The 24,456-nt window shown below is 43.9% G+C and overlaps 2 protein-coding genes and 1 pseudogene across 3 annotated transcripts; 2 read left to right on the top strand and 1 right to left on the bottom strand.

The window, feature by feature from the left end:
- Positions 1–3,250: 3,250 nt before the first annotated feature.
- LOC123046209 (probable WRKY transcription factor 12) lies at positions 3,251–7,513 on the top strand. Its single transcript, XM_044469514.1, has 4 exons — positions 3,251–3,712; positions 3,803–3,888; positions 4,020–4,175; positions 7,154–7,513. The coding sequence occupies exons 1-4, from the start codon at positions 3,440–3,442 to the stop codon at positions 7,326–7,328; spliced, it is 690 nt and encodes a 229-aa protein (XP_044325449.1). The 5' UTR covers positions 3,251–3,439; the 3' UTR covers positions 7,329–7,513.
- A 5,435-nt stretch (positions 7,514–12,948) lies between these two features.
- On the bottom strand, positions 12,949–13,699 carry LOC123039317 (translation initiation factor IF-2-like; annotated as a pseudogene).
- A 2,639-nt stretch (positions 13,700–16,338) lies between these two features.
- Positions 16,339–24,197, top strand: LOC123046208 (dol-P-Man:Man(7)GlcNAc(2)-PP-Dol alpha-1,6-mannosyltransferase). 2 transcript variants are annotated; one of them, XR_006422024.1, is made up of 20 exons: positions 16,339–16,479; positions 16,609–16,694; positions 17,422–17,463; positions 17,583–17,628; positions 17,846–17,932; positions 18,048–18,103; positions 19,225–19,342; positions 19,440–19,498; positions 19,816–19,887; positions 20,335–20,398; positions 20,492–20,595; positions 21,010–21,081; positions 21,400–21,486; positions 21,578–21,645; positions 21,826–21,894; positions 21,974–22,056; positions 22,284–22,374; positions 23,162–23,256; positions 23,519–23,612; positions 23,764–24,197. XR_006422024.1 is itself a non-coding variant. In XM_044469513.1 (20 exons), exons 1-20 carry the CDS (start codon positions 16,425–16,427, stop codon positions 23,842–23,844), a joined length of 1,500 nt encoding a protein of 499 aa, XP_044325448.1. In that variant the 5' UTR covers positions 16,339–16,424; the 3' UTR covers positions 23,845–24,197. The 2 variants fall into 2 exon arrangements, 1 of the variants encoding a protein (XP_044325448.1); XM_044469513.1 differs by having other exon boundaries at positions 23,191–23,256.
- The last annotated feature ends 259 nt before the right edge of the window (positions 24,198–24,456 follow it).

Raw genomic sequence — 24,456 nt, 5'->3', positions numbered from 1 at the left:
CTTTCACGCTATTTTTGTTGTTGCCATGTTTTCTTTATTTCAGTTTTGTCTACTACTTAATAAAACAACAGTGTTTTTTTCTGTACCAGGCTGAGTGCTTCGTTCAACATTATGTTACCCCCCCCCCCCCCCCCCCAGCCGCCATCTATCCATTTTTATTTTATCCTTTCTATCTCTGTTTTTTAACGATTTTCCTTGAAATTTGTTCTTTAACTGTTTCACCTTCTATGGACTTTATAACAAACAAAATTACGTTTTCATAAGTACTTACCAAACAAGTGATTTTTATTTAGGTAGGTAAATCATGGGCAGGATTTATAAACATCTATTTGCACAATCACACTAATATGGAACGTAAATCACGGGCTAATTTACTATAATATTTATATGTCGTTGGAACCATGGCCAATTATATAGTATTAGTAAAATTACTATATATTTTGTTCTAGAAAAAGGATAAAAACTTTAATATGTATCTTTCAGAATATATGAATTCTTATAGTACAATTTTGTTTTTCCCTTGAAATTTGTCATCCAAAATTTTCACATATCATGTTTTTTTTATTTCTCATGTTTTCCTGATTCATTTTCATTTGTGTATGCTAAAATAGGATACCACATGTCAAACTATTGTCGACATGTCATCGTTAGACCCATTTTTAGTGGGCAAATTCTGTACATTTTCAATAATTTTGTGACCAAGATATCAGGTGTAGAATTGATCTAGTGGCCTAAGTTGCCACTTGTTGAGAGACCAAAATGTGTTTTTCTTAGGCAATGATTTACATTTTTTTTGAACCGGGCTTTAACCCCTTTCCATTGCATAGAACGGAAATACATCAGTTCCAGAAATATGTTCAGGAAGAAAGGAAAGGGGAAAAAGCGAGTTCAAGCACTACCAGGAAACCCACCACACTTGCCCGACATCGTGACAAGTGCCATGGGACGAAAACCTGGATAGCACCAATATCTGTAAGTTCAACTAACTATTACAGACCCGACCAACAGGGCCAAACTATCATCACTAGATCAAAGACTGCAAGCAAAACGAAGCGGCAGGAACAGGGAGGTTTTCCAATCTTCGAGACTTGCTTCCTTCATTCGCCGGTAATTGGTTGCCTGGCAGCCTCGCAGAGCTTCATCATCTGCATGGTACCCGCCCTGAGTTGCTCTGCGCCTGCCCGTAGTTTAGTAGCATCATCTCCCTGTTGCAGACCTGTCCAATACAGCAAGAAAGAACACATGGAAAAAACAATCTCAAAAGGGGTTTTGATCATTTTCTTCTCAAAAGTGGCACGATTTCGAGCCAACCATATAGCCCAGCAGGCAGCTGCAAGGCCCACAGTATAAAAATTTTCTCCCCCAGGAAGATAAGAGTGACACCACGCATAGTATTGCCAATAGCTGCTGGGACATTTATCAGTACCCAGCACGACCCCAACAGACCTCCACACACATTTCGCAACAGGGCAGGTGAAAAACAGGTGTTGAGAGCTCTCCACCTCCTTGCAGAAAGAACAACAAGGATTACCAGGCCATTTTCTACTACGCATGACTTGCCTAGTAAGCACAGCATCCTGTGACATTTGCCAAAGGAAAATTTTGATTTTGAGAGGTAGTTTGGCCCTCCAGATCCATCTATAGTGGCATCCACTAATAGATCTCTCTAGCCATTTATAAACAGATTTAGTCGAAAACTTGCCATTCTGATTGAGCCTCTAAGACACCCGATCACTAGTGCTGGATAGAGTCAGGCTATCGACCGTGTCTCGGATCGCCCTCCATTGATCAGCTAATTCAGCATTAAGCCCCCGTCTGAAGAAGCTACTGGGTTCTACAAGTTTCACTTTATCCACCGTGCATTCAGGGTTAGTGCAAATAGAGAATAGTTGTGGGAATTGGACACGAAAAGGAATCAACCCATTGATGGGATCCATCCAAACCCAGGCAATATTCCCAGATTCTATATTAATCTTCCTTCCCACCAAGTACATCTCTTTTACCTTCAAAAGAGCTTTCCAGCATGGTGAATCAGAAAACCTAGCACAAACCTCAGTGACAGTTTTGTTTCTAAGGTATCTAGCACGTACAATATCCTGCCACAACCCGCTTTGGGTCTCCAGTTTTCACCACCACTTAACCATCAAACTGATATTTTGTTTTCTGAGGTCTTTAACCCCCAGACCTCCCTTGTCTCTGGATCTGCAAATCCTGTCCCACCTGACAAGGTGGTATCTTCTCTTCTTATTGCAGCCTTGCCAGAAAAATCTACGCCTATGTTTATCCAGCTTTTAAATGAATGTTTTATTCATAAGCCACATAGACATGTGAAAGATAGAAAGCTGAGTAAGCACCGAATCGAGCAGAGTAAGCCTGCCCCCCATGGATGCGGCATTGCCGATCCATGCTTCGAACCTTTTATGATGGACCACCGTTGCTGCCTCTTCACCGTTGGATCCACATAGACAATGAACACATTTTGAATTGCAGCACATGCACAACCTCAAAACTCCCTCAATGGATTGTGATGGACCACCGTTGCTGCCTCTTCATCGTCGAAGCAAGTCGTTGTTGATCATGGATGGGAAGTCCTCATAGCCACGGTCCTACCCAACCAGCACCCTAGAGGAAAAATTGTTGAAGTCGTCACAGGAAGATCCACATATCCAAGATCCCAACCTCCAACAAAGCTCACAGAGCGCACGCTGCACCGGTGGTCATATCAATGTGACGGAGAGGAGGTAGAGGACCAAACTGCAAAGGGAAGTCGTCGTCACCGTCACATTAACAAACCCTAACCTTGCTAACGGATAGACCGGCAGGAATTCACGCCATCGAATTGCCACAGTCGACACCGTCGAGATGAAGAGGCTCGAGAAAAATATATTCCCCAGATCGGCACCGTCATCGCCATCAACGAAGCGCCGCCGCCTAAGTCTACTAAGAACCCCCCAAAGTAGGAAAAACTAGAGTTCCATCCGGTAGGTCGGTTCCTGAATCAAAATGCATGACTCTAACAATCGGAAATCCCTTCTAGAAAAATAATGTGAAATGTAGCTCCATGTGCTTTGGTATATAAAGAACTTGGGAACTTGTTGCATAACTGACAAAGCATATGTAGACTACGCTAGCTAGTTTATAACAGGTAAGCATCAGCACACAAGCTACAAAAGCAGCATAGATGAATCTGCAGGATCAGCAGCTACAGCAACGAGCAGTACCACAATTTGAGCAAAAGGCTCTTTAAAGGGCGGGTCTCTGTCCAGTCCCCTTCCCAGCTATAGCTTGCCCACCGCTCTTGTTCCCCTTTCTCTCTCAAACCTAGGCAAGAAATCACCTACCCCTCTCTCTCTCCGTCAGCCTCTCTCTATCCTTCCTTGGCATCTCATGCCCCCAAGCCAAGCTAGGCCGCGCTGATCCATCGCGTGCATGATCCTGCATGGAAGGGGGTAGCCAGCTGGGGGCGTGCCTTCCCAGCCTCTACGCGCTCGATCCGTACGCATCCCCTCCCCTCCTCGCTCCATCGCCGAACCAGCACAAGCTTCACCAGCTGCCGCCGGTGCTCCAAGAACAGCCCGGGGTCCACGGCGTGATGTTCTCCTCGGACCATGGCGGGGGCCTGTACCCGCTGCTTCCGGGGATCCCCTTCTGCCACTCCGCCGCCGCCTGCGAGAAGCACACCGGGTTCGCGCCCTTGGGCAGCACCGGCGAGGTAACTAGCACTGACGTGCATGCTTGACCGCCTTTGTTGTCGCATGGCGTTTCTTGCTTGATTCCTTAGGAATCTTGGAATTTTTCTCAGGCTGGCACATTGGCGGCCAGACAAGGCAACGAGATTGCTAGTGCTACTACTACCACCACAGCCAGCTGCCATGGCCCGAGCTCATGGTAAGATGTGTATTGCTATATACCTGCTATAAAGTATCGACGATTGGGCGTGTGATAGTGCTAACAACTAGGGTTTCACGAGCTAGCTAGGGGACTGATGGGTATGGGGATGGATGGTGGTGGGCGTGCAGGTGGAAGGGGGCAGAGAAGGGGAAGATGAAGGTAAGGAGGAAGATGAGGGAGCCGCGGTTCTGCTTCCAGACCAGGAGCGAAGTGGACGTGCTGGACGACGGATACAAGTGGAGGAAGTACGGCCAGAAGGTTGTCAAGAACAGCCTTCATCCCAGGTATGCACGCACATGCGTTTACCCTAATTCGTTTTCTACTAGTACTACATATGCATGACATACCCAAATCCAATTCGAGGATGCGCGCGAACTGTGAAGGGCCTTAGATTCCGCCGACCGTCCCCATTCATGGCCACTCTAATTTGCAGATTCTAAAAACGTGGAAATAGACAAAAGTGGGATAGCAATATCATGCCCATTCAAATCCTACATGCTTTTTTGTTTATTTGGTTGCATCACAGAAAGACATAGAATTGTTTTCAAGATGTTGAAGTTGATGAAAAATTTCTATTAAATCTAGTGCAAATGAATCATTAGAAAAATCCCTATGGTTTACGATCGTAAAAACCACATAGGAGGATTCTCAAGGACCGAATCCTCTTTTTTTATATAAAAAAATCCTTTACAAATATGTTATTGGATTACATAAGCCAAGTAATTTACCCTTCTTAATCAGAATATGTAATAATTAATCCATTGCCCACATTTAATAAAATGAATCATTTATCTCTAAGTTGATTGGAAAACCCGTACCCATATATCTACTTTCCAAGCCTTTGGATCAACATCCAAACATTGTGAGAACCAACATGTGCTTGGATTCTTACGAGGGTGGTTGTACTCCCAGCACATCGGGGGTCAAACCGTAGGTTTGATGCTCTTTGTGTCCCACTAAGGTGATATATTCTTCAGGTCGGCCATGTGGTGAATTCGTCAATCTGAAGCTTGGCGACTCATGTCTTCGGTAGTCGTTGTGTGAGTGTGCGTCTGTGGTGGTGCTTTGCTTGCATGTGAGCCTCTACATTGTACTCGGTGTTTCTAAAAAAATCGAATCATTGCCATCTCCGCTCACTCCACACATAACCTTGAGAAAGACTCGGAAGTATGATAGATATGCACGATGGCATGTTTCCCAAAATGGGTGCCCTGTTCATTATTTAGCATACACAATAAGCATAACATTGAAGTATCATTGTGTTGAACTGTCGATCTCCAAGACATATCGAATTGATATGCACCACTCAACTGACCTTGATTAAATGAAATTCTTTTGGAATTTACGTACACTTTGATTGTATGAATTCCATGGAAAAGATTAGAACGTTACATTGATTAGTATACCATGACCTTTCCAACCATAGCTTTGGGGTTGCCAAAATTATGTGAAATTCATTTCTACCATCCAAATTCATAGGAATTTTGACATGAACTCAAACGTCATAGTATTATAATTTGAGATCCTATTTTATTGCAAGGATTTTTATAGGAATTTTGGAGCATTGCAACTGGATTTCTTATAAATTGTTCCTATAGACGGTTGTTGGCTGTTGGGTTGCTTGCCTGGTGCGTTGCATAATTTTTAGCTCGCGTGGTTTTGTCCATATTCAGATCATGTATGTCTGCATCATCTTCAATGGATGTGCAATTGCTTGGCATATCATTGTTTTTTGTTGCATCCACCTAGGTACAACATTGGTCAAGTATGACTTTGTGTGTGTGTGTTGGTGCAGGTTGTGTTCTTCATAGTCATCAGAGGCCGAGTGTGTGCTCATTGTATTTGTATCCCCTTATGCTATATTATGAGTTAAAAGTAATAAAAACGCTCTTCATTGATTTTTTTGCATGATTTGTAGGATTGAATCCCTCATGAATTTTTTCTAAGACTTCCTTTGCAATTTGCACTACATTGTAAAGGAACTTTTGCATCCACCTAAACCTCTGATAAAAATTCATTTGTTTTTCCTGTGATACATGCAATTAAATATACTTTGTTACAAATTCATCCATTATTATTTGAGTGGCACGATATTGTAATAGTATGTTTTCCCTATTCAGGCACATTCAAAATCATGTGAATCAAAGAAGTCCTCAAGTCCAATGCACCATCATCTCCACTCATTTCCTACTCTAAATAATAATGTGTTTGTTTGTTGCGAATCATTTATTATAGACATGGATTCGGAAATTCTAGTGTTTTAAGCTCTTTCAGGAATCTGGATAGTACATGATACAGCAAACACGTGTTGTCCCTAACACTTCGTTTTCTAAACCTTCTAGCGAGAGAGTTTCTTTTTTTTTTGGAAAAACACCCCATTTATTAATTAATTAAAATAAGGTTATTACAATCATTCCTTACAACATTCGCCACGCAGGGACGGAACACTAGCCAGAGAGTTGGTTAGGTTTGTGGGATTAAAACCCCTACCAATCTTTCTTGTGATACACTTTTGTATTTGTACGTAACTGCAAATGAAAACTCCATCCAGTGTAACCTAGAAAAATTCCCATGGATTATGACTTCCTACGTTTCTCCTGCATTGTAACCAAATATTCATCGGTGTCAATTCCTATAATCTCCAATCTTATTGTGTTGAAGCGGGCATGCCTCTGTAATACTATTTTTCCCTTCTATTTTGGTGATTTTGAATTATTATTTTTTGTATAAAGACCCTTTCCCCATTTCTTTTCTGCTTTGGTCAAGTTCTGACCATGCTTGCATTTAGCTTGTACCCCCCTTTTTCCAAAACTTGAAGTTCTAGGTTAGTTTTAAGTCAAACTTTTATGGTTGACCAACTTTATAGAAAATTTGCTAATATCTACAACATCAAATATATATAGTATGAAAATACATGTTATTTTGACTCTAATAAAGCTAATTTAGTGTTATAGATGTTGCTATATTTGTCTACAAACTTGGTCAAACTTAAAAGAGGTTTGGCTTAGGGCAAACCTAGTATTTTCACACTGAAGAACATTTGATAGTGATACTGTAATGTTTTCCCACAGTGAGTATCATACAGTGTTCATGAATATTAACTGTGCTGGTACTTCAATTCTAGATTTTCATGATACGTGTGATGTGATATACTGTGTCTCGAAGATCTATTGTGAATTAATTCCTGTTTTTTTTCTGGCAAAATTGGCTTCTCTGAACCTGTATATGTGTGTCTTATTTGCGTACGTGTGGGTGCGTGCAGGAGCTACTACCGGTGCACCCACAGCAACTGCCGCGTGAAGAAGCGCGTGGAGCGGCTGTCGGAGGACTGCCGCATGGTGATCACCACCTACGAGGGCCGCCACACCCACACCCCCTGCAGCGACGACGACGTCGGCGGCGACCACACGGGCAGCTGCGCCTTCACCTCCTTCTGATCGATCGGCCGATATTTGCCGAAACGCACACAAAACACTTAAATTAGCTGGGTATGGTAGAAGCATGCATGCTTTTGGTAATTTGGTTTAGATAGAGTAGTCACCATTATTATTACTTAATGCAAACATGCAATGTGGAGGATAAATATATATATCGAGTTATAATATCCTGTTGTGCATCGGTATGTATGTCTTAGAGCATCTACAGTCGCGATGTAACAATTCGCCCCCTCAAACGCGTCCGCAGGCACTGATCAGGCACGCCTCATATTTTTTTCTCCACATCCGCGTATCTCATATCCGGCATCCTATATCCATACTATACATGCAACGTGAGCTACTCTACGTGATCAAACAACGGACAACAAAATCGGCTGCAAACGGATATAAACGAGCTTCACATCATCCAAAAGATCATCTGAGTCCGTCGTCGTACAAGTTCTTAAAAATCAACAACTAAAAACGATATAAACATTGGAGGAGGAGTGGGACCACCACTTTCGTGCTTGGCTTTTGCTCTTTCGCTTGCTGGTGCAGCTGTAGGCATCCGCGGCTGGTGGAGAATCTTGGTCGTCATCGAAGGAGGTGGAGCTGTTGTCGTCACCGTCATCAGAATCAGAGGAGGACAGGACGATCAGCCCCTTCATCCGGCGGATGGCCTTGTCCTACCGTTGCATCAGCTTGGCGAGTCGAGCCGCCTCCGCCGCTGCCTCCTTCGCTTCCCGCTCCGACTGCTCTATGACTAGCCGGAGCGCCTTTGCGTTCTTCCATCGGAGGCGGCGAGCGTCCGTCTCCGCCGTCATGAGCGACCGTCGATAGACCCATGCAAGGAGCCACTCGTCCTCGTCGAGCTCCGCCGACATCCTGCGGCGACGGCGCACGGAACGCTCCGCTGCCTTCCTCTCCCTTGTCCACTGCCTCTCACGGTGGGCGACGCGCGCCTCCAATTCTGGAGTGCGCGTGTGGGCCCATGGTGCGGGCACTAGCACCCACCGCTGCCCCGTGGAGGAGCAGTCGGCGGGGGAAGGGGACAGCGTGAGGGCGGTGCGGACTGCGATGTCCTGCCGGAGCTGAGTGCGGGCTGGGAGGGTCCAGCTCCCGCGTTCGCGTTGGGCCTGCTGCAGATCCGGAGCTGCCATCGGTCTCCACCTTGGACTGCTCCAAGGCAATGCGGAGGGCCAACTCATCGTCGGAGTCGAGGTCGGAGCCGGAGTGGCTGCCGGAGCTCGACATTGCGTCGGATTGGATCTGAATGCGGGTGGGGAGAGGACAGGACGGAGCGAGAAAGGCGAGTGGAGTGAGCTAGGATTCGGAGCTGGAAGCCAGATTGGGGATTTTGTGGGACAACTGTGGGGTCGATGGTGGGCCGAGCCTATCAGGCGGACGCGCCCGGGCGTGCCCCATATCTATCCTAGATTTGGTCCGGACATGAGGGCACCGGACAGCCGGGGCATTTAAGGCTGGTTTGAGGCGCCCGGATGGGTCGATTTTTTGTGACCGATCCGCCCGCTCGGACGTTTGATATGTGTTTCGGGTGCCCGTGGATGATCTTACCTATTTCCTCCTTATGCACATATTTATCCGAATATATGCAGGTAGCTTTGGATGGCCGGCTCCCTCATCCATGTCGGCGGACCAGTCCACTGTTCGCGGACGGGAGGGAATTTGCGGGGCAGTGTTGAAGATCCCCTTGCCTATTTCCTCCTTATGCACATATTTATCAGATTGGGTACCAGTGTACTACTACTCCACTATGCTCTACGCAGCATGCACTACCAGATGTACAGTAGTGCCTAGCTAGCTGATGGATCATGCACATGTGCCTGCTGCTGCTACTAGCCTAAAGCCTTGGGCATGGCTGCAATGCATGCAAGCTTGGCACCGAAAGAGAGGCCATGATCTTGTTATCTGTCGGCCATGTATCCGCATAATCCATTAGCTATCTGCAGCTCGCAGCGCTGCAAGCACGCCGGCTAAAATCCAGAAGGCAGCTCGGGGTCCTTGCATGTGTACTCGCTCATCATGCATGCATGCATGCATGCTGGGCTGCTAATGATGATGAGAATGCATCCACCTGTGTGTCGCCAGTAAGCTTCTAAACGGGCTCGGACAAACTCCCATTCACACGCTACTGTCGATCTGACCCCATCAGGGAGAGCGACAAACTGGAAAGGCTTCGCTAGCTCCAAGAAGAAAATGGACTGATAAAACGCCGGCCCGTGTGATTAATTCAGAGCGACAGCCGGTTTGAAAGTGAAGGATCCTGGGCTCCTGGCCCTGAAGTTGCACTCGGGTTCCAGACGGGTGGCAGAACTGCGTACACAACTCCAGCAGAAGAACTGGTTCGATCGACCCCTCCGCGGCCTGTACAGACACTACTGTTCAACTGTCAGTAATTTTTTTTGCCCTTGGTTCAGATTCAGTTTTTTCAATGCAGAAGCTGGTTTTGGAATTCCCTACCAAGCGGACCCTTAATCTGCTGTATTGTAATGTTTGGCAGACCTCAAATGTTTAGAACTGCACCTTTTTTTTTGTGCCACATGTGGCGTGGTTAACATGGTTTTCTGCTATGAACTTAAAAAAAACTTACAAATGGGCTGTGTGCTTGTATTGTGAGTATTCCTGCTTATTTGATGTCTATGATTAAGTTTCCCAAATGGGTTGTAAATGCTATTAACTCTCAACTGGCTCATTTTTTCTGGGGGAATGTGGATAACCAGCATAAATATCATTTAGTTAACTGGGGCATGGTTACTAGAAAAAAGGAGTTTGGAGGTGTAGGGATCCCTAACTTAAGGGATTTCAACATGGCTCTATTGGCTTCATGGAGCAAGAGGTTTTTTGATAACAATGATAGTGACTGGAAGAAACTGATCACATATAAATATGATATTGAATCTCCCAACATCCTCTGGTCCAAATGTGGGACTGGTTCCACATTCCGATGGAGTGCCACTTGGGCCTTTTCAGCTGCCAGAGTCTTTTATAAGTGGCAAATGGGAAATGGGGAGAGAATTAGCTTCTGGCACGACACTTTGGTAGGGGATTGTTCCCTCAAAACTCAATTTTGGGACCTTTTCATCATCTATAATCAAATTGAGTGCTCTGTGGCACAAGTTTGGGATGGGGTCTAACTTAAGCTAACATTTCGCAGATGTGTAGATATGACAGGTTTTGAGAGATGGAACCAATTAGTAGAAATGGTTAGAAAAACCCAGTTACGGGATGAGAATGACACCCCCCCCCCCCCATTTGGTCTTTAGAGACTAACGGGATGTACTCGGTCAAGTCTCTTTATAAGCAGATCAATTTGTGGGGGGTAGTTTCGGCTGTATATGACAAACTGTGGAAAGTTCTATGCCCTCAAAAAATCCGTGTCTTTCTTTGGTTGGGGGTTTACAACAAGATTCTTACTCGTGATAATTTAGGCAAAAGGAGGCAGGTTGATGACATGACTCGCCTTTTTCTGCAATGAGAATGAAACGGTGCAACATTTGTTGTTTGATTGTATTGTTGCAAAAATAGTTTGGGAAGTTGTTTCTGTCTGTTTTGAATGCCCTTTCTTTACCAGATTTTGTGATGTTATTGCTTTTTGGCAAAAATGTAAAAAGAAGCATGTGCTGAACTTGGTAGTGGCTGCCTCCTTATAGAGCCTTTGAAAACTAATAAATGAATTCAGCTTTCAGGCAGCACTTCGAGAAATGTTGCATGTGTTCTTGTGAAATAAGGTCTCATCTACAACAATGGAAGGTACTCTACGACGACACTCAAGCAGTGCTGCTACAAAGATGTATTCATCCGCTGGAGAAAAAGCGCGGGGGAACTGATGCAGATTGCTTGGAGATGAGCGCAAATGTCCAGATGGCTGGGATTATGCCATGGTGTTAGTGTACTCCGTAGTTGTCCCTTCCATTCTGGGTCTGTAATGATTAAGAGAGTTTGAGAGTGCTTGGGAGAGGACCTGATCTTCATATGTTTGAACTCAGTGGATGATTGTTTTCCGGTTCGCTTCATTAATAAAAAAATGGGGTGGGGTGAAACCCCTTTCATTCAAAAAAAAAAAACTTCAGTAACTTTATAAAATTAAAAAACCGTTACATCGTCCACCATCCACCTTACAATTGATGTCGGCGACTCCTCAATCCGCATCCAAGGTGAGATTGAGACCGCAAACCTAGCTAATTCATGAGAGACACAATTTGCCTCCCTAGGGCAATGAACAAAAGAAACCAAAGCATAACCAATAACTAGAACCTTACAATCCGCATAAATTGCCGCAACACCCGTCGCTGTAAATTGATGCGGTAACTCTTTTTTTCTTTTGGTGGAAAAAGGCACAAGGCCAAATGTAAGCCATTTTAAAAACTCCTTACAAGGATAAAAAAATTATAAACAAGTCCTTAAAGAAAACATCATCATCTTCCTTCTGCGTCCCTTGATAGCGCGGCTGAGAAACACTCTTTATGGCCTCTCTGCCTTCGTGTTATCGGAGCAACCTTATTGAAACTAAGGACCTTGTAAAAGCAACGGTTGATAAGTCATCGATGTGGACCAGAAGATGTTGGTGATTGCGAGTTGGATAGATCGCCGTCTCGAAGAACCTGGCATCGAGAAAGATCAGAGAGTAATTCCAACTTTAACCAGACTTAGGAGATGACACAAACCTTACAAGTTCACAAGTTTCGATGGAGACGAATCTAGAAAACAAAAACACAACACAACGACGTTCCCTCTTTAGGCCGCAGCCATGGATAAACACTAATCACACCAGAACGAATTGTTGACGATTGACACCATCACTGACTCATCAACATCCCTGCGTGGATGGCCATAGACATGGGGAAACACGAGGAACCATTATTCCCATCGTCGCCGCTGCCCCAACTTCACCGACGATAGAGAACATGAGAACCCTACATGACAAAAAAAACACAGACGCGGGGTTTCCACGAATGGCGGGTAGGGAACCCGTGGCAACACCGACTGTTAAGGGGCATAGTTGGCCACCTCCCGTCTTTTAAACCATAGAAAAATGAATAAAAAAAGGAAGAAGAAAAAGAGTGAGCGAACTCAACTCTTATCACTACAAGCCATAACTAAGCGAACCTACACACACTGCACCGCACAAAGTGGGCCGACCCGCTACTACCGCCCATAAGAGATTCCTAGTAGGAATCAATACATGCGACATATAGCCTTGGCGCGGTGGGGGGGGGGGGGGGGGGGGTAGCGAGCCCGCAGGAAAGGGTCGGCCCGTTAGTCGGTTTCCAATTTTTTCTATCACATTTTACTATTTCAATATCACATTTTTTTATAATTCGTAAACTTCTTATAAAATCACAAGCAATCTTTGAGTTCGTGAACTTTTTCGAAAACACAAACAACTTTTCAATTTTATTGTTTTTTAATCTGAGAACATTTTTTAAAATTCATGAACATTTTTCACGCCTGCGAACAATTTCTTTGAAAGTTGTGAACATTTTTCCAAACTAATGTTTTTTGTGATGTTCCTGAAAATTTTATGAATTTGTAAACTGATTGTTGAAATTTGTAAAGAAAATTCAAACCCGCATTTTTTTTGAAATAAGTGAACATCTTTTATACTTTCTGAATATATTTTTTAGAAAATTTTGTCACCGTGAACTTGTTCCCCTCCCCTCCCCTCCCCTCCCCCGCGTCGCCCTCCCCACGGGCGACTCGGGAGGCGACGCAGCCCTCGAGCGCTCCCTCCCCTCCTCCTCCCCCTCCCCCTGCCGCCGCCGGTGCTCCCCGCCGGGCAAAGCCCTGGTGGATCCGGCGGCGGCAGGACTTCGCTCCCAGGCGGCCTCCCCCCTCGAGCGTGGGGCTCGACGAGGCTGACGGAGCTGCGCTTCTCCGAACCTAGGGTTTCGCGACGGCGGCCCCAGATCCAGAGGGGCGGGCCTCTGGACTGGCGTGGCGAGCACGCGGGCAGCGCGGCGCAACCCTTTGGGGGCGCGGCTGCGGCTGCTTGGCTGTGCCCCGGCGGATCCGGGCGGCGGAGGCTGCGGGCCGGCGCGGCAGCGGCCATGGTCGGCGGCGGCAAGGTGCAGGTGGCTGGTCTCTGCGACGGCACCACTAGCCCTGCTCGACGCGTCCCGTGCGATGGCTGGCCTTGTCTGGCAGCCATCCGGCAGCTGCTGCACTGCGCTGGCCGGTGTTTCCCTACATCGACAGTGACAATACGTGGTTTCCCTCTCGGTGCTGGTGGTCCTCTCTGGCGATCTGCTTCCCCATCTCCTGTTTGCTCTACTTCGGCGGTTTTGGGGTTCTGGTCTTGGGCCGGGCGAAATCCCTGCGCGGCGATGGCCTGCGCTGACAACATCGATACCTGAGGGTGCCGTTACCTCCATGGAGGCGCTGTCATGGCCCGGACTGGACCCTCTCCTCGGGCACCGGGGGAAACCCTTGGTCCAGTTCCCTGGACAAGGCAGCGGCGGTGTCTCAGCGCCGTTCCTTTCTTGAAAGCGCTGCTTGGGTCGCACTTGGAGTCCCCTATGCGTCAGCTGGAGATGGTGGCCTCCCCGGTCTTTCCGGCGAGGTTTGCTGGTAATGCGATGCTGTGATGAGGGCTACAGCATGGAGCGTGGGCGTCCGGGGCGCAATGTACGCTGGCGCCGGCACGTCCAAGACGATGGCTTCGCTAGTTTTGGCTGGGTCCTGCCATCCACCTGCCGTCTCCTAGGCACATATGGGCGGAAGGTACGTTGGCCCGGTCAGCCCTGGAGATGCAGTCTTCTTCGGAGGCGCCTGGCAACGGCTGTGACGCGGCCTTGAGGCTCTGTGTCTAGCTACCTTGCCATTCATGGTTGGAGGCTGGACAAGGCAAGACCTTTCGTTGTTGCGGTCTATAGTTGGTAGCACCTCCTCACCTGCTTGTTTGGTGAGGACGATGGTGTGTGTGCGTGTGTCCCTCCTCTGGGAGGTTGTACCTGTACTGCTGTTCTCTTCCTGTTCAATGAAATGAAACGCAAACTCTTTTGCGTTTTCTCGAAAAAAAATATTTTTTAATTCTCGAATATGTTTTTAAACACATGAACATTTTAGAGCTTATGGACATTTTTAAAAATTCACCAATATTTTTTGAAATTGTGAACATGTCTTGAATGCATGAATATTTTCAAATAAATAAATAAACCCACAAACAGTTTTGAATTCGTGAACATTCAACTCATGAATATTTTTTTGAATTCAAGATGTTTTTAATTCACGAACTTTTTTAAAATTCAGAACAATTTTGTAGAAACAAAAATAAAAAAATAAAAAAAGAAAAAAGGGGCGGCCTACCCCCATATGGGCTGACCCAAAAGCGTGTACTGGGGCGCTTCACTTTCCACCGCACAGGTCGCTGAATAGGGGCTCCTTCTCTGTTCTAACTTTCTGGCTAAGGCATTGAATAGCGAAATCATAATTAAAGGTTACCCCTTTTAAAGGTCACGCCCACCTTCATATGTTGCGATAAGTGTGTCATTCATTGCAACCTGTGAGTTTTTTTTTTATATAGGTTCGTTTATTTAAAAATGTTTTATCTCTTAAATCATGCGTCAAAATCGCAAACCATTTTCGCCGTTGGATTTCTTGCATCAAGATCTTCAATACTAGATCCCATGGTGATAGATTTTGATGAACTTTCTTTCATGAAAAAAAGCCAGAAAAACTTGCAGAAAAAACCCCGAGCTGGAAGCATGTTACTCCCCATTTTTTTTCCTTTCCAAGATACACAAGTGTGCCTCTCGCGGAAGCAAATTTATGCCTCCATGCGATGCAAATTTATGCCTCTCACGAAAACAAATCTGTGCCTTCAAGAGAAGCAAATATGTGCCTCTCGCGGTCTTAGAGGCACAACTGTGTGCCTCTCACGGAAGCAAGAGTGTGCCTCCACAAGAAGCAAACATGTGCCTCTCGCGATAGAAAAAAACATGTTTGTTCTTTTTCCTAGAGATCCGCGCCTTCCGGGAGAAGCTAATCTATGTCTCTCACAAGAGAAAAAAACAATTTTTTTCCTTTTCGAAAGGAACAACAGTGCATTTTTCCACGCTTTCTTGTCCAAAACCTAAGGAAAACCCGAAAAAACAAAAAGCCAAAGAAACCGAAAAAACCCAATCTAAAACCTGAAAATGCGTACAGAAATATGGAGAAACAAAATCTCCAGGGAGCTTCTATCTCTCACACCAAAAGTGACACTTGCCCCCCCCCCCCCCCCCAAGGATATCTCAGTTAGTTCTATTTTTTTTAGCAAAACCCTTCGTTTTTTTAGTCACAACCCTCAATTTAGTTGTTCTCATTGAATAGGAAGCTCTTTGTACATGCTAGATGGTGCCCCACGCGTTGCTGCGAAAATCTTATTAAAAAATACATACATAGTTGCTTAAAAAATCTAAAACTAATGAAAAGCAAATGAAAGCTTAAAAAGGATGAAAATATGAAGTATGTAAAAGGATAAAAATGAAATCCAAATAAAATAATACCATTTCTAACAAAAATGTGAAAGATGACATACATATATATGTTGCAGTCGCCCTACACATATAATATTAATATAAAATGTAACCAAACAAATAACTTATAACTTACACGCCTGAATTGATGATGTGGCAGCGCAACATGCATAGAGTAATGCGGGAAAAAATTAATTTATAATTTGTATGTATGGCTTGCTTATGTGACAAGCTTGCATGGCTAGGATGGGTGGTAGCATATACTATCGATATAAAATCTAATCAAACAAATAACTTATGAATAACATATATGAATTGATGATGTGGCAGCGCTACATGCATAGAGTAATGCAGAAAATAATAATTTATGATTTGCACGTATGAATTGCTTATGTGACAAGCTTGCATGGCTAGAAAAAAATAGATAATGGGTTGTAGCTATTAAGAATAGATGATATCAGCCCAGTGTCAAGACATTGCTGGGCCGTTCGCATTTACTGGGCTGCAATAGGGATAGCCACGGCCACTAGTTAGCCCGAAACCACTCTAAGAAAAAGATTAACCCAAGGCCCCGGACCGGCGAAGCGGTTTGACTCGACCGGAACACCAAAGGTACGAACCCAACTCGCCGGCCACCGAGATGGCTCCACCGCCGCCCGCCCCTACGCCGGCGGCGAGGCTACTGAGGGAGTACGGTGAGTCGCTTCGCTTCGGCGCTCTCCGTCCCTTGCTTGCTTTCTGGCTCGCGAAGCTTCTACTAGAACTTAGGGTTCTGCTGCTGTGGAGGACTTTGGGGATCTGATGCGTCGGGAGCTCGCTTGCAGGGTGGGACCTGATGCTCGGATCGATCGCTGCGTTCTACGCCGTCATGGTGCCTTACACCAAGGTGGAGGAGAGCTTCAATGTGCAGGTTCGTGTTTGGGCTTCCTCCCTGCTTGAATAGTTCAAACTGCCCAGCTTGTAGTGTCACATGTGCAATTTACATGATGGGAAGGGTGTTTCCTCATGATAATTTGGGTGCCATCATGTAGGAATGCCTACGGATTTACATCACAACTTTCCCCTTAGGCGTGGTAGTTCATTTGCAAGCATTTTGCTGTTCAGAACCTGTTATTGCTTGTCTTCTGGACGCTGTGGAAGCATAGGAACGCCGTTGTCTTAGATGGGGCTGCTCCGTCGGCAATAGTAGTATTACGGAAGATAGAGGCGGAGGGAAGAGCATGGAGAATGGCTGGATTATTTAGAGGCAACTACGATCGATTCTTCGCGGCAGTGGCCAGGCACACCGATGTGAGCGGTACCTAGAGTAGTATCTTGTGGATGTATGTGGGACCGCTAGCGCGTTGTAAAACCTTGTAATTCGTGGACGGGCTGTCTTCGCCCTTTTTCTCCCTATTAATGCATGATACACACACTCTGTATTCTAGGGAAAAAAAGAATATGTTTTATTCAGTAATTTTCATCATACAGTGAAATCGAACGAGCTTCCCTTTGAATATCAATTTTGGTATTAGTCAAGTCTTGGATTTCTCCCCTTCAATTTGTTAAGTTTTAATTAACTGTATTTCTTATGCTTGCACTCGTACTGTCAGTAGTTCCAACTGCTTCAGCTAACGTTTGAGTCATTTATTCTCTAGGCCATGCATGATATTCTGTACCACAATCATCACATCGAGAAGGTAACTTTAGCTGCTAATTTCCCTCCAGTTTCTCTTTTCTCAATGATGTTGTTAGTTAATTACATTTAGATGTTTGTTTGTCGATTTATGTAATATTTTTTTTCTCCAATTTGCTGCAGTATGACCATTTAGAGTTTCCTGGCGTTGTTCCTCGGACATTTATAGGTAATAATCAAGCGGCCATGAAATCCTTGATTTGCACAGCATGATGCAGTATTCTTATAAACAACCAACTGATGCCTGGTTCAAGCCTAGCACGTGAGAACAGAGAAGTAATTGATCAAACCTAGATAGAAGTAAACTAGTAAACACGATTTACCGTGCATGCTTGTGTCAACAAAGAAGCACGAGACATTAATATGATCTGCTGTCTGTTTTTCAGGAGCATTGATAATAGCTATTCTCTCGTCGCCTGCGGTTCTCATAATGCGTGTATTCCATGTTCCAAAGATTTATAGTCTTCTAGCAGGTGATTATCAATTTATCATGAGCTTAAAACATGATTCAAGATTATGTTGTTTGGCTATGACTTCCTGGTTAACATAGATTTGACAGATTGATGTTTTTTTCTGTTTGCTTTTTAGTCCGATTAGTATTGGGCTATGCTATCCTGACGACTTTGAGACTTTTCCGAGTTGAGGTATGTTCTCTTTTCATTTTTCCTTCTGTCCCACTGAATGTTGTCAATTTGAGTTTTTTTGGTCGATGTTCAAGCCAACTCATGGGTAAGGAACCAAAATTGGAAAATGATTCTTGCTTATGGTGTTGCGAGAAAGCACGGAGATGATAATGTGATATGAATGGGGAAGAGAATCCTGGTTCTTTGGCTGTTTAAACTATAAAGTGGTTACAGTTATAATCGAGCAACCAAAGTGGTTACAATTAAAGATTGAAAAAAAAAGGGCAACCTGGTGCATGTAGCTCCCGCTTGCGCAGGGTCCAGGGAAGGGTCCGACCACTTTGGGTCTATAGTACGCAGCCTTTCCCTACATTTCTGTAAGAGGCTGTTTCCAGGACTTGAACCCATGACCTCATGGTCACAAGGCAGCAGCTTTACCACTGCGCCAAGGCTCCCCTTCACACAATTAAAGATTGAATCGATCTAATTCATTTTGTCCTTCCGTAATTAAACTTTTCTTCCCAAACTTACCTTTTAACTCCTTATTAAGCCGTGACATAGTGGGCAAGATATTCTTAGTCCCAGTATTCTGCAGCTAGCATTGGATTTAGCTCTATTCCGTAAGCATGGCGAGACTTAAGCTGCCGGCTAAATGGCAGGCCCCATATACACACTTGTCAAATTTGGATTTGTCATTGCAGTAGATCCTTAATACCATGGTCCAAATTAAAAGACTCGCTTTTAGTGGAAGAATACCTGAAGTGAATGGTTCTCTTTTTGTACAGCGAGCATATGTATGCTGGTCTTGATTGAAATCCTACCTTTTCTTGCTTGGTTTGAGCAGATATATTTTCAAACTGTACTTATGAACCAGCTCAAATTCCACAGGCTAAGTTTCTTCTAACCATGCAAAACAGAACTTAGTTGCCATCCGAGACTTCTTCAGAAACTTTGAAGTGCTACTTATCGTCATGAATCACTGTATCCACGATGTCTGTTTGGCCTGTATTGCTTTTCCTCAACTGTTCTATGTCCATCTTGAATAACTCTTCATTGGATTTCTCTTGTATAATAATGAGCATGCGCTGTTGCCCCTGTCCTTGGCAAAATCATGATTTGCTTGAATCGTTTTTGACAAGCAGGTCAAAAGAAAGTTTGGTCGCCATGTTGAAGCATTCTTTGTGGTACTAACTGCTATCCAGTTTCACGTTTTATTTTACTCAACTCGGCCTCTTCCAAATATATTAGCATTGGCTTTAGGTGGGCAAATTACCGTTGCTGCTTTCTAATATCGCAATACCATTAATCTACTTAAGAGATTGTAGTATTCATAACTCATGTGCTTTCTGTCATGCAGTTAACTTGGCATACTCGTTCTGGTTCAAGGGAAATTATCTACGCACATTACAGGCACTGGTATGCCTTCTTTGGTGCCATCACCTTAGCTTCATTCGTTGTTATCTATGTGCTGTTTTAACATTTATTTACAGATTACAGGAAGAAAATGTCAATTACCAATTAATCATATAGAACTACGTCTCGAAATTTACATAATGTGCATGAAAATATTAAGTACGGCAAATGTGGAGTTCTGGACATTATGATATAATTTTTAGTTCTTACTCTGGGTTCAGTAAAATTTTACTCAATAAAAATATTTCTTCTTACTCACTTCGCAGCAGCATATGTTGCATTTCTATCAAACTGTGTGTAATTTTCCGTTTTGCTTGCAGATTGTTGCAGCCGTTGTTTTTAGATGTGATATGATTCTACTTCTTGGTACAATAGGGGTTGCACTTTTGCTGGTGAGTGTATAGCTTATCAGACTCTATTTTCTTTGAACACTTGCATGCCAATTGTATTTCTCTCTATTATACTAGTTTAGTGCAGTACCAATTTTTACGTATTACTTGGTTGCTTGTTTGACTTGAGTTCCAAGTAGCTTTTCTCATGCAGACATATTGCTGCAAGGTTCAGTTCAGTTGATCTTTTTGTTACATCAACTTTGTGTTTCTGTAGTGAATTAGTTAAACTTGTGTCAAGGGTGATAACATGTGAGGTTGAAGGTGTGGCGCACTAGACTATTATGAAATGATACTCTTTGAAAGCTATAATAACCTTTCATAATCATGTTCTTATTTACTTATTTGCATTTGGATAATGTACATATTGTTGTTGTAATAATTATTTGTGTGAAGTCAGAGCTGCAGACTGAGGTACACTAAGATTTAAATTTGACAATGCCATGACAGAGCAGATCTTTTTCTCTAATGGAAGCCATAAAGTGTTGCATAAGCACTGCTCTTTTATGCATTGGTATGTTTCTCTATACTGCCGTGCGTTTTGAAACTAATTTTCACGTGAATGTTGTGTATGAAACCTTGATTTGCTTTGGATAATCTCTTTCAGGTTTCACGGTACTGGTTGACTCGATAATGTGGCAGAGAATCCTGTGGCCAGAATTTGAAGTTTTCTGGTTTAATTCAGTTCTGAACCGGAGTTCAGAATGGGGTGTATCCTTTATGCTTTTTTTGTTTTTGTGAAATTGCAGTTTATTCTCTTTTGATAAAAAAAAACATGTTGAGAATGCCTCTATGCGAAAATGTTCTCTAATACTCTGCAGTGCACTTTGGAACGTATCATTCTTTGTCTTATGAACCAGAAATTTCTTTCTTTCCCTCCCAGTTATACAAGCTTGTTGTCCTTTTTCATTAACTTTGTGGAAACTTTTGATATGCACAGAACCTTCCATTTTACCTATGTATGCATGTGCATAAAAGGAGGAAGCATACAAATATTTGTTGGATTTCAGGAGTTATCCTCTTCTTGTTTCTTGATTCGTATAGGAGGACCTCTGTAATATCCAAATGACAGTTGTGATTCGTGAAGGACCTACCTCTGTTCTCCATAACTATTATATTATTCAGACACATTCGATCCATTGGTACTTCACCTCAGCACTTCCGCGCTCCATGCTTGTAGCCTATCCTCTTTGCTTGGTAAGATAGCTTGGCTATAACAAATACATGTGATCCACTGGTTTATTTTGTGTCCATTTCATCATGTTTGTAGTATGTATAACAATTAAATTACAATTAGATAAATATAGTCATAGTTAGTTAATGTGTTGCCTCTAAAATGTTAATTAACATGCCACTTCTACATGAACTTTATGTGTAAGATATTACCATTTTTTGAATCAGCTAATGGTTTTATTGTGATGTACGTTTTGAGTGAGTAGTTAAGGCATTGTTGGTTATTTAGTGATGCTCACAAACAGGCAAGTTATCTTATCAGGCCTTCCTTTTTAATATCAGGTTGGTGCTCTTCTTGATAGGAGGATAGTGCCATACGTGCTTCCAGTCACCTTATTTGTTGTACTCTATTCGAAACTTCCACATAAGGTTATTCTTAATGTCTGGATACTACTTTTATTTTTATGTCTGTAGAACATTAAGCTAATCTTGCATATAATATCCTCTATTTATATTCCAGGAGCTTCGTTTCATAATTGCCGCAGTTCCCATGCTTAATGTGTCTGCTTCTCTGGCCGCAAACAGATTGTGAGCATGACCTACGTTATCTACTTCGTACCATTTTAACAGTGTGACAAATGCATGATAGCAACAATGGCTTCCTTTGTATACCTGCCTTTTGTCACCTTCCATATTATGTTGTTCCGTCTTATATTCTTGGTTTTGTGTTTTTGTGGACATTTTATGCGTTTTTTCATTTTTTTTCAGATATAATAACAGAAAGAAAAGTGGTTGGAATTTCCTTTATGTTCTCATGCTTGGTGCCTTTCTTGTCAGGTAGACTAATGATTGTAACATGTTGATATTTGAAGTAACATAGTATATATTACTAAAAACTAACATATAAATCTTTTAGTCTTGGATACTCTGCTGTGAGTTTCATGGCCTCCTACAGCAATTATCCTGGTGGCCATGCTCTGAAGGCTCTACATGAAGCAGGTGAGCTCTACCAAATTCTTTTTAATATATGTTCCATCATCATTCTGTTATATATGCAGAAACTACAAACATAGGTTACCTGTACTTTACTCTGAATCAGAAGTACCAAATGACAAAATGAGCAGCTATCTAATATTGTATGCTACTATTTTAGCATTGGTGCTTTGACAATTGGTGACCTTCATTGACACCAGTTTCTATTCAACTTTGCGTTCCTCTTCTGCCAGATTCTTCTATGAAGGAAAAAATGGTCCACATTGATGTCTTAACCGCGATGAGTGGGGTTTCTCGTTTCTGCGAAAATGAATACCCTTGGAGGTACGTTACTACCTACAGAAGCACAAAATTTATTGTGAAATGTTGAATCATGATATCTCTTTGCTATTCCCTGGTCGACATAAAAATGTTTCTCTTTTACCAACTACTCTTTCACTTCTTTTAGCAAAAGTATACTTATGAATGCCACCATATATACTACTCCCTCCGTAAACTAATATAAGAGTGTTTAGATCACTATTTTAGTAATCTAAACGCTCTTATATTAGTTTACAGAGGGAGTACATCACGTGCTATATTACCTTGTATGCTCTGATGCTTTGTGCCAGTAGTCCTTTATGTACATTCTTGGCATCTGGCTGGATCCTAGCTGGACTCCAGTTATAATCATGTTCTTCTATCGAGAAGAGTTTACAACCATGTTCTAACTATGTGGCACATAAAGTGCCGTACACAGACAAGAAGTTACATACCTTTAAATAGTAACTTAAACGATACCAATCTGGTCTCTAACTCTAATCTTGTCTCTTTCCTACTTAAATAACTCACTTGCTACTTGAATAATACTCTATGTCTATTTGAGTGTTACCTAATCCCATATCCCTGCACATAACACAAGAATTGTTAGTGTTTCTGTCCCAGCGTCCTCTCTGTATGGACCAAGTGCCACCGGAGAACAATGTAGAATCATTAACCCATCAGTTGATTAACATTAGTTCTATTTTCACATTGCACAAAGGTTGATACTGTCCTTTGTTCTGATTTTTGTTAACTTTGCTTACACCGTTAGCGAGCTTCCGTTGTTTTACATCTGAATTCTTGCGCTTAGACGTGGACGCCCATTTTGCTCAATGTCAGATACTCGAAGGAAGAGGACATTTCCATTGAAGAATATCAGAACAGAAATTTCACCTATCTACTGAAGTGAGTACAAGTAGTTTGTATCTTCAATCTGCTCGTTTTTTTTTGTCATCCTCTCTTGTTCGAAATGGAAACCAAGAATCGCATGAACGACTGCTAAGTGGTCCTTGGAAACTCATGGGGTGCACTTCGAATATGCGAGAAGAGGCAACAAATCACCCAAAGAAGAAAAAAAAAACGTATCCCCCTTTTTACATGGGATTGGTTAATGAGAATCTCACGTCGTGATGCTTTGTCTCTCTTTTCTGTTGGACATATCGAACAGTGAGCACCGCTACGTTAGTGGCTACGAGTGCTTGTTTGGCGTGGAGGGATTCTCCAGAGCCAGAATTCAACCCCGGTTTCCACCACTTTCCCTGGTACGCTACCATCAGTCTCTTCCTCAGCACACACTCATCGTCTCGCCTGACAGCTCTTTCCCCCCGGCCGTATGCCGTGTCCGGTCGAAGCATTTATGCTCTTATTATCTGTCGCTAACCCGGGCCAGCAAATTTACTACTGCTGCTGCAGGTGAAAGTGCCGAAAGTGTTCGCACATGGGAACACGGGAGATCCCGGTATTCTCTCGCTAGACTGGCCCGGCTGCCCCTGAGAGCGGCGAGGCGACGGTGCCCAGATCTCTGTCGCGGGACCACCGACTAGTACAAACAGTTGGAGATGCGGAAGCGTGCGTGGCTCCAGCTCCAGGTGGAGAGCTCCTTCCAGTCTATATACTCTGGAAGGTACAGTCCCAGGCGTGCCATGTTTGTAAGGTTAATACTATTAGAACGTCGCAGTCCGGAGCCAGAAAAATCGAGGATCCATCTATCTATGTGTGTACAACGAGTTTTGGCCTGTGCCTCTGTGGCATCGCTGTCCTTATCTGGTTCTCCAGTAGACAGATAAAGGAACAGGTGACGACGTGACGGTGTCTTTAGGGAGGGAAGGTATTTTATCCGCGGTGCATCAGTGCGGGTGCTGTGTGTCTCCTAGTCGATGACACGTCCGCTGCCTAAAGTCTCCATGTGCCGCCAATCGTGTGCGGCCAAACCACGGATTGCTCGCGGACAACCCCACGCTCGCGAGTTGGCACTTTGGCACGGGCTCGGGCTGGACCGGCCGGGCGCACGCTGCCGCGGCAGCAGGGCCGGGATGGTCCGCCGCTGGCTGGTTCACCGTCGCCGCTGCTGCTCGCCTGTTCCCGAGGGAGCGAGCGTCGCACGCT

This window comes from Triticum aestivum, chromosome 2B (genome assembly GCF_018294505.1).
Source record: "Triticum aestivum cultivar Chinese Spring chromosome 2B, IWGSC CS RefSeq v2.1, whole genome shotgun sequence".
Lineage (NCBI taxonomy): Eukaryota > Viridiplantae > Streptophyta > Magnoliopsida > Poales > Poaceae > Triticum > Triticum aestivum.
Note: the sequence above shows the minus strand (reverse complement) of the source record. Positions and strands in the feature narration are given on the sequence as shown.

Excerpts from the sequence above, each read along its gene's own strand:
- LOC123046208 (XM_044469513.1), top strand. The coding sequence starts at position 16,425 with ATGGCTCCACCGCCGCCCGCCCCTACGCCGGCGGCGAGGCTACTGAGG. Across the intron at positions 17,464-17,582 it reads ACAATCATCACATCGAGAAG|TATGACCATTTAGAGTTTCC; the intron begins GTAACTTTAGCT and ends AATTTGCTGCAG. Across the intron at positions 17,933-18,047 it reads GATTTATAGTCTTCTAGCAG|TCCGATTAGTATTGGGCTAT; the intron begins GTGATTATCAAT and ends TTTGCTTTTTAG.
- LOC123046209 (XM_044469514.1), top strand. The coding sequence starts at position 3,440 with ATGGAAGGGGGTAGCCAGCTGGGGGCGTGCCTTCCCAGCCTCTACGCG. Across the intron at positions 3,889-4,019 it reads TGCCATGGCCCGAGCTCATG|GTGGAAGGGGGCAGAGAAGG; the intron begins GTAAGATGTGTA and ends GTGGGCGTGCAG. Across the intron at positions 4,176-7,153 it reads AAGAACAGCCTTCATCCCAG|GAGCTACTACCGGTGCACCC; the intron begins GTATGCACGCAC and ends GGGTGCGTGCAG.